At 41.6% G+C, this 9970-nt stretch overlaps 1 protein-coding gene across 4 annotated transcripts; it reads right to left on the reverse strand.

The window, feature by feature from the left end:
* Positions 1-1119: 1119 nt before the first annotated feature.
* On the reverse strand, positions 1120-9930 carry SLC2A8 (solute carrier family 2 member 8). Of its 4 annotated transcripts, XM_063352821.1 has the most exons (10): positions 9679-9930; positions 9313-9472; positions 8359-8565; positions 6468-6567; positions 6113-6324; positions 5247-5390; positions 4598-4706; positions 3697-3870; positions 2941-3086; positions 1120-2777 (listed from the first exon to the last, which is right to left on the reverse strand). In XM_063352821.1, the coding sequence occupies exons 1-10, from the start codon at positions 9735-9737 to the stop codon at positions 2640-2642; spliced, it is 1449 nt and encodes a 482-aa protein (XP_063208891.1). In that variant the 5' UTR covers positions 9738-9930; the 3' UTR covers positions 1120-2639. The 4 variants fall into 4 exon arrangements, with proteins under 4 accessions (XP_063208891.1, XP_063208892.1, XP_063208894.1 ...); XM_063352822.1 differs by lacking the exon at positions 8359-8565 and having other exon boundaries at positions 9679-9925; XM_063352824.1 differs by having other exon boundaries at positions 8359-8561; positions 9313-9775.
* Between the last annotated feature and the right edge of the window lie 40 nt (positions 9931-9970).

A 9970-nucleotide genomic window follows, 5' to 3' on the forward strand; every position in this document is an offset into this window, starting at 1 on the left:
GCCTTCAGTTTCCTGCTTTGCAAGGAACAAGTCGGGACTGTTCTGATTACAGTCCTTTCCTGGTTTGGGGCTGGTGCGGGGGTTTTGTTCTGGTTGGTTGGGTTGGGTTCTTGGGGGGGTGGTGTTTGGTTTTGCAGAGTTTTTGGTTTTTTGTTTTTTGTGATACATAACATACAGGACGCAAGTGGCACCTAGAATGAATAGCAGGTTTGCTGTCTGCCTTCATGTGACCTTTGCTATACGTGCACTTGTAATTGATTGGTAGATCCAAATTAAAATATTTTTAATTAAATTTTTTTTGGAGTAGGCCAGTCAACTGAATAAACATTTAAGCAGTTCTTAATAGGGCAGGGGCCAGGTACCGCTCACACTAAATGTAACGCTATTTCACGACCAGTTACATATGGTCAAGGTTGCCGCGCCTGACCTTGGCTTTCGGCTGTTCTGTGTACATCTGACCAAGCCGCGGATCGAAGCTTGTGCTTGGTTTCGTAAAGGTGTAGCTCCATCACTTGTGCTTGCAGGTGCAGCAGCTTCCCCAGAGCTGTTGGCTTAGTCTGCATTTGAGATATATAATCCTTTGGGTTTGGATTTGGTTTTTAATACATATACATATGTATGTATATACATATATGTGTATAGATTTGTAAATTCGACCACAAGTTTTAAGGGCTTAAAGGTCCTAAGCATATATAGGAATCTAAAGTAATGTGTTCGTACAAGGGGGAGGGGGGAAAGCCCATCTGCGGGTGATAAGGTATTTCAGAATCATTTTTGTGCTGCGTGTGTATGAAAATGAGCACCGTACTATTGCCATTAACAAGCTGATGTCACACGCACAGTGCTTGCTAATTCTGTTAAAGCAGCATTTTTCTCAGATAGGCTTAGCCTGATTTTGTGGGGGAATAAATTATACCCTGAGAACCTAATACTGACCATAGGGGGAAGCTGCCGTGACAGTATGCGGCACGCGTCTGCACTCGCATGCAGGTTGGAAAGTATTTTTATTCTTGCAAGTTGAGCCCCGCAACTCCGCCAGCCTGTATGCCGCCCAGCTGCAGCTCTTTGTTGCTGACCTGCAACTGACTGAGTCTTGCTTGCTCTTGGAAACCATGATACTAGCACACGACTTGAAGATAAAATTTAAGAGAGTATTTTCTGCATATTTATTTATAGCTCTATTAGGTATTTATCTGGTTGAATGGAAAAATGTTGCGTCTCTAAAGGTTTATGCAAAAAGTGTTATCAACCCGGAATGTCAATTTTAACTAAGTCTTTGAATGTTAGCAGACTGCTTTGTAATTTAATAGTTGCGTATTGTTAAGACTGTTGCTACATTTGTGATCAAAAATTCTTTATCTACCACTCGTCTTAAATGCCAGTGTATTACCGTTGTTTTTAATGTCATGTGATAGTGTGTATGGTTTGTGTTTTAGATGCGACATCCAAACAGAAACAGTCCTATCACAGCTGGAACTGTTTTAAGTGCCATTTATCACCTTTGGGAAGGAGTAACAGATGATTTATTCCTTCGTATGTAATAAACCATAGATTGGACCTCACTTCTTTCTTTTGCACATGCAAAACTAATGGCTTTTCCAAATTTGGTTCATCGGACAAGAAATTAAAAAGACAGGAGCCAGTACATTATTGCAGACAGCTCTGGATTACTGTTTCCATTTGAGTTCTCTAGAAATTTTGTTTCAGAGATGTCATTCGTTCAAGTGCTATATCATGACCTGTGAGATTGGTGTTTGTGTCTTAAGCGTTACCCGTCTTTGACAAGAACTATAATCCAGCACTGGGTTGTGTTTCCAGGCGCCTTCTAGACTTTCAGAGACCTGCTCCAGTTGGAGATCTTTGCCCCGTAACTTAACACTACACAAGATGACAGTTTTTTTTCCTTTTCTGACTAAGAGTATATGCTCTCTATCACCAAGGCCTTGTAATTGCTTTTCAAAAAAGCAAAAAAGCCATGCTCGTTTCTGAATTCTAAAATACATTCTCCCCAGAGTTCCAGCCCTTCTTGATTTAAAAGCATTCCTAGCCAACTTGACAGCAATAGGAAAAATAACGCCAACTTAATCCTAACGCCCATAAAAGCCCAGCCGTCGTCTGCAGTCGGGACCAAGACTTATTCCATGGTCAGGCATCCTGGAAAGCGTAGCAGCAACACAAAGGTAAAGTACTGCCCTGTGAAATAAACATCAGCCAGGCTACATCATTGCTTCACTGTAGCATGTGCCATAAGGAACAGGTAAAGTGCAGCAAGGAAATTTAATTTATTTATTTATTTACAAAATTAGACCTTAATTTACACTGGCCAATATATTTAACATTCTTACTTGGCCATTATAGTCAGTCTGCACCAGGTGAAAAGAACCCAGGAATCTAAGAAAAAGAATATGTCCAAGACCCGCACGAGGGCGATTTACTGCCGGGAGTATGCAGAAGTGTATGCACATCCCCATGGGTATTTTTTTAAAAAATGGAATTCATATTTTACAAAATTCATTAAAATCATTTGATAGCAAGTTTAGTAACTCAGATGTCTGCCATGTGATACAGTTAGTTACTTTCAACCATAGCACCATAATTCATGAGACGAAGGTTTCATACCAATATAAAAAGCCTTGGGCTTAAGGTCTTCTGAAGTAGGTCTCAATTTGTTCCAGGGTCTGTCCTTTTGTTTCAGGAACATAAAAGGCTGTAAAAATTACACTGAGGCAGCAGAAGGCAGAGAAGAGCCAGAACGTGCCATAGGACGTTAAGAAACCCTGAGGGAGAGGAAACAACAAAAACCACATTATTACAGCTCACTACTGTACAACTACAGTTGTGTATTGCCAGAGAAGACTGTGGCTCAAGGCTCCCTCAGGAGCATCTTTAATAAATTTCCCTATTATAAGAAACTTCAGATTGTAAATTTACGATGCTTACTATAAAATCATTAAATTCTTTGGTTATCAAGAAGGCCATAATCCAGTTTGTTAACACACAAGCACCACTCGATATGCCTTTCGCTTTAAGTGGGAAGATTTCAGATATCACCAGCCATGGAACAGGACCCCAGCCAAGGGCAAAACCTGCAATTAAAACCAGAAGAGAATAAATGCAATATTAGAGGAAAGACTGAATGATGCCCAGATTAGCCAAGTGAGGGGGATGCAGTTTTCCCTCTACAGATTCTTGGATGATGCTAGTAAAACAGTACCTCTACCAGAAGGAAAGAGAACAAGCTATTTTAGGGCAGCATGATGAACGCTAGTGCATTTTACATCAAATTCATTACAAGGATATTCTTAACAAGCAGAACTTCTTGCCACAAAGTCTCTGAAGTGGTAAGCTTAAAAACTGACCTTGTTTCTAACTGCTGCTGCTTTGTACCATCACAGAATTTAGTGTGGCTCAGACATTAACAAAGACTGTTTTGTCCATGACTGTAGAGCAGTTTACTCTGAGCAATTACTACTTATTAGCACAAGGAGGTACAAATTCATTTTCCAGGGAACTAGATTAACTAAGTTGCTAGCTCTGTCACCAGGGTTGTGAATGCTCAGCTCAGCTTTGCTTTAGACACTGAAAAGGTCTTTCATTTCCATTCATCAATAATGTGAACACAAAGAACAAAACTGTCATGTTTATCAGAAAGTCTGAGTTTTGCGTAATGGCTACTTAGAAGTCTGTTCCACTTACCAGCAACAAAGAGCCCTAGGCTCACTACTGCAAGCCAGGATATGCTGCTTTCTGCTCCTGGGGATGCCGAGTTTAGAGTGAACCATACATCAGGATTCGATGAGTTGTTTCCATCTGGAAGGATGATTTTAAAGTAAAGCCCAAACAACGCCGTACTGAGAGCCATGATTACCCCTGAAAAATAACCAATAACCAAGTTGCCACTTGAGTATTCTTCTGAGAGGCAGAACGTAGTTGGTCAGCGAAATATAAGACACGGTGGCCCTCGCAGAAGTGTTTCTTAAAAGATACTGTTCTTGGAAATAAACACTGGCCTTGATGAGCGCAAGATGCTAGATGAGCACTCTAAACACTAGCCAAGCAAGAGAGTCTTGACAGCAGTCATTACTACTGAGCATGCAGCACAACAACTGAAGCAAACAGAATTAGTTTTCTTTAGCACCTTTACTCGTAAAGTTAATTCTTTGAACTATAGTCTTTGTATAAGTAAACACCACAATGCGCCATGAAAGCAGCAGTAGCCACAGATAAATTACTTGAAATAGCCACGTGTTGGCAACTTGGGCATGAGAATGCATCGTAACGCTGACTCTCACTAAGCAGAAAAATCACAGTAGTAAGAACTGTCTCAGCGACACAGCTACTTCAAAATAAAAACTGGCCCAGTAAGAAGACAAAAAGATAGCCATATGTCGTTTCAAGGGGTTCTACAATGTATATATAACATGATAATTTCCTCTTATGAGTTTAAGTCTATAGTTGTACCAAATTATAAATCTAAAGCAGACCACTTAAAAAATGCATAAATTGCAATACTTAATTGCCCCAACAGTTAAGACACTTTTTGGTACTATATATAGTAAATTTTCTTACTGAAAAAAAAATCAGTAACGTGTTTTACCAGATACGTAAAGCAGCACTTTTCGTCCAGTTTTATCTATGATAATTGCAGCCAGAGCAGTGAAACACACTTGTATGGAACCCACAACAACAGAAGCCATTCTGCTATCCTGAAATGAAGTAAGAGATAGGGAGAATTTGCTCTTTGTGGCTCATAAGAGGATCACTTGTCAAGCGTTACAAATGCAGTTGTTTCTTGAATCTAAAAGAAGACCAACTATGCCACAGAAATCAGTAGTGCAAGGAGACAACATACTGGTCTCTTAATAAACTTTGAAATAAGCCACAGCTACTCCCTAGAGTTTCACTTTTTCTGAAACACTACATTTGCTACTCTAATAAAAAAAAAGATTTATATAGGGAGATGACTATAGTAAGAATTTCTATCAGTATCGAAGTTTCAGACCAGCAAAACACAACACACTTCCCCTCAAAAAACCCCAGAACATTCAGGTATGCCAGAGTAACGCAGTCAAGAGGGTATCTAGAAACCAAACCAAAATAGCCCACTAAAGCCCAAACCCTGTTACTTATGACACAGGCAGGGATCATTATCAAGTCTGTTTGTTATGTGTTTCAGACTTAATACAATACTAACTAAGCTGAAACTATTATAGACGCTTTTCAGTTTGGAAACACGCACCAATTACCTTGAAGTTTGCATCTTCAAAGATGGTTTCTGCATAAAACATAACTGCATTAATGCCTGTTGCTTGCTGGAAGAACATCAGAGCCACACCAATAAGAAGCGGCCTGTAGATTGAGGGGTTCTTAAATTCAGAGAGGTTCAGTCCCTGTTAAAAAGATGAAGCAACAATTTGGTGAAAAATGTAATCGCTTAAAGAACAAAACCATCACCAACACAAAGCCTCCTCAGAACGTTTCAATCTGTTCAGACTGTGAGTTTCCCACCCCGGCCTTTTGCAAAACTAAGTGCCTTAGCAGTAAAAATGTTTACAGTTGAAGATATCTGAGAACTCAAAAAAAAGCATTTTCCCCCTTTTCTCAGATTCTAGAGACAGAAATTGACAGTAGAGAAAGTTAACATGAATGAATCTGCAGTTTGCAGAAACTGAACTTCAGTGGTTAGACCTGCTTATTTCAGCACACATCTCACAAGGGACTAAATGACGCTTTTAGAGACGCAAGAGAAAATGCATTCATACAACACAAACAATATGAAATTGGTGTTAGATGTGTTGAACAACCCTGCTAAATTGCTAAATAAAGCAAAAAACTAGATAGCTATCATTTAATTAACAAGATCATGAGCCCAACTGCTCATATACACTGATGGCAGCCAACGGCGACAGCAGCTGCAGCCAAAAAGTAGAGGAAGAAGATTCAAAGAATCTCACTCCTTGAGTATCATTTGTAGGAGGGAACAGGTTTGGACCACCATTTGTAAAAAAGGTTATTAACTAAGCTTTGGTAAAACCCTTTTAATTACACTACATGCTTTCAGATGTTATCTCCATACAAGAGGTTTTTTAAGAGTAAAGGAGATTCTCATCACCTCCTCCTGAACACTAGCTTCAATCTGCCCACATTCCCAGGCATGGTCCGCGTGTGGTCCCCGCAGGAAGCACAAAGCAGCTATGGCTTCTGAGCGTTTGCTCTGATTCAGCAGAAATCTCGGTGTTTCAGGCATGAAGGACATGAACAATAGCATTATGCAGGGTGGAAAAGAACACAACACTGCCAGCCAGCGCCATTTTAGTGTTATTCCTGGATAACAAAAAGGAAAGAAAGAGGACTATAAACATCTATTAGTTGTACAAACAAATTAACGTTTACTTTCATTCTTCAGTGTAGTTCTTTCATTACCTGTATTAACTCTTTTTTGTAACCTACAGCCCTAACCCCAATACCTGCAACATAGGCTCCCAGTATGCCAGTCACCACCATCAACTGAACGCAAGAGCCAAGCATACCACGGACTTTAGGATGAGACACTTCAGAAATGTACACCTACAACACAGGGAGAAAACGTCTAATAATTACCTCTATCCAGTTTTGGATCAAGGACTTGATGAGTAATTCATTTCTGAAAAAAACCCACGGATGTACTTCCTAGTAACTACCTTCCTTTAAAATAGCCTCAGTACAACGGAATAAGCAGAAAAGAGCCATCCCAGAAGTGTGTACCGGCATTACGAAAAACCCTGGGAAAAAGGGAGGAACCTAAGCCAGAAGAACGTTGATGCAGTATCGGTATCCCAAAGGTGAATGAACTTGCGTTAGTGAGAGCTTCTTTTGTTAGCCGTATTCAAAAAGAAACGCATCATCCCAAAGCGGTCTGGAGCTGGGAACGGTCTGTGCATAAACACATAGCCCAGGCCACATACAAAACTATTCGCATGGAACGTTTGAAGTATTTAATTCGACGTAAAGAGTGCAAATTTCTTCATTCTCCATGAAGTTCAAAACTGACAGCTCATCTTAATACAGACCATATGAACAGCATCACACCTCAACCAACATTTGGGATCAACTCAAACTTTCCAGCTATTTTTTAATATATTGACCCCAAGTCAACAGCTACAGTTTAGCTGTATACGTAAAAAAGAAATCCCTTGTATTTATACATACAATTCTTTCTAATGTCACAGTTCTTACTTTTTCTAGAAGGAAAATAAATAATCCTTATTTCAAGAATAATTTAGAGCTACAAAAACTTGGTATTCCATACGACACCCTCCTCCCTCATCACTGCAGTCACATCGATCTTTTACTGTCGGCTGTGGGTTGAGGCCTTTTCATATGGGAACGCGGAGCTCAGCTCCGCGGAACGACGAGAAAGCAGTCACTGGTAAAGCAGACAGAATTCCTCCAAAGAATTACCACAACAGACTAAGCAACCAAGCTTCCAACAACAGAGAATGCTGTACAAGATTATAATTTAGATCCTACCACACTGGATCTTTTTTAGGTTTTATTTTTATAACCATCTAGACTGATAAAGAATGAGCATTCGTCCCACACTTAATTACGAGTGCTTCTTACCCTTTTATTTTTAGTTTGCATCTCACTTCAAAGGCTAGAAATGCTGGGACTGCCAGAAAAGAAACAAACTTCAATTCTAGATGGTTTATTTCACACTATTACCTGTTCAGCTAGATCCAAAAGGTCAAATAATACCAGAAAAGACAGACGACAACAACAGAACGAATTATCTCAACTTCCCTATTGCACATCCATTCCTGAAGGCATGGGAAAAGTTAATATTCAGAAGATAACAGTTAAATGGAATCCGAAGGCACTATCTGGCGTTACTCCAGGACGAGTGAACAGCCATAGTTTATTTGCAAAACCAAGAAGTTTGGTGAAATTTAAGACTATTAGAAGCAGTTAGAAGCAGGAAAAAAAACCCACCAAAACTAACCGTCCCCTAATGTTATATATGAGGAATTTGAAGAGATAAAAATTACTAGACTACAGTAGAACATACACAGAAGCAATCAAATAAGAGACTAATCATCTGAAAGATCACATCACTGTATCAGGGATGCACAGCACAGAAGTGCCACCAGAAGAAACAAAATTTGTTTTATTTAGATTTTCTTCATGATTAAAAGCAAGCAAAATATAATTCTATAAAAAATAGTTTCTTCTAAATCCACAAACTGCCTCGGCTACAGTTATTCGGTTACTTCACTCAAGCCACCTGTAATACTGCTATGGAAAAAGAAACAAAACCCCCACAAACAAACAAAACAGCAACGACATACGCACACCCCCCCAGAAAAACGTCTTACTTACTGGAGCAACAAGTGAAGTAATTCCAGTGGCTAAGCCTGTCGACAGTCGTCCAAAATAAAGCATCCAAACATTCTGAGCAGATATAATAACTATATATCCAAAAACAAATGGTACTGAGCACAGCATTAGACTCAGCTTTCTCCCAACTTTATCCACAATGTAGCCTCCTAGTATTCCTCCAGCAGCAGCTCCTAATGTTACTACTGACTTCAAAAAACAAGTGGGGAAAAAAAAAACATATATATAAATAAATACAAACATAAATAACAGACAGCAATTTCTTTTAAAATCTTGAGAAGTAGCAGCTTCTACAAAAATGTGCAAGAGTATGCAGGTGTTTTGAAAATCAAAAGAAACATTCACTTCTTAATCATAACATAGTCTTGTGCACTGCTTGCCACAACTGAACTGCAAGTAATTTTCATGTTACATACAAAGATCTTTCAATGAAGGGAAAAAAAAAAAAAGCAGCAGTAACTGTTTCTTAATGTCTACAAAGCTGTCCAGTCACAAACGGGCCTTTCAAACTGTTTTAAAGCCCTGAAGAATTTGTTATCTTGACTAAACTGAAGTCCAGCCTGCATCCAAAAGGCACGTATTCCTCCTGTTGATGGATTGTGCTAATTTGTTAAAAAGTTTCTTTTCTGTGGTCCTTTAACAGGTTCAACAGAGAAGCACAAGAATGGTTAGAAGACATTTTAGCACCAAAAATCATAGGGGCATTTATTAGTGCACGCTAACGGAGTTTTCAGAGCACAACAGCACTGCTACTCAGGAAAAAACTGAATCAATCACTGAGTTTAAAAAAAAACAAACAAACTGGATTTCATTATTAGGATCTGCATTTACGTTCATTCTCAAGAGGAGTCAGACCTCATCATATAAGCAGCATCCTCTTGGACCTACACTTTCAAGGGAAATCACAAAATTGCTGTGCATCACGCAGACACCTACCCCAAACCACGAGGCCTGACTGCCGTCCAATCTCAATTTAGGATCGTCGATTTTCCTCAACTCTGGAATAACAGGCGAGCTATAGCCCAGCACGAAGCCAAAGCTGAGCGGTCCCAGGACAGCGGCGAACGCGGCCAGGTACAGCTTCTTGTTCTGCACTCTGAGCAGAAGAGCCCGACAAGGATCACGCCGCCCCCACCTCCCGCTTCCGGCCCCAGCCCCGGCCCCTCACCAGGGCCGGTAACGCTGGGCCGGGCCCGGCGGCCTCTGCCGGGCCCGGCCCGGAGCTCGCCGCGGCCGGGCTCCGGGGCAGTCAGCGCCGCCCCCGAGCCCGACAGAGCGGCGGGTCGCGGCGCCCGCGCTCACCTCGGGCAGGAGTCGGAGGCGGGGTAACCCAGCAGGCAGCGGGACTCCTCCGCAGCCATGCCCGGCCTGCGGAGCCCTCAGCGCGGTCGGCCCCGGCCGCCGCTCCACAGGCAGGCGCCACGAGCCGCGCGCCCGGCCGCGGCCTCCCTCCGGGCTGCGCGGGACAGCGGCAGCGGGGCGGGCCGCAGGGCAGGGCAGGGCAGGGCCGCGGCGGCCCCCGAGCGCGGTGCCCCGAGACTCCGAGCCGGACGGAAGCAGCGGGTCGCGGCGGCGAGAGCGATGACGTCTAGGG

Source organism: Chroicocephalus ridibundus, chromosome 15 (genome assembly GCF_963924245.1).
Source record: "Chroicocephalus ridibundus chromosome 15, bChrRid1.1, whole genome shotgun sequence".
In the NCBI taxonomy this organism is placed as follows: Eukaryota; Metazoa; Chordata; class Aves; order Charadriiformes; family Laridae; genus Chroicocephalus; species Chroicocephalus ridibundus.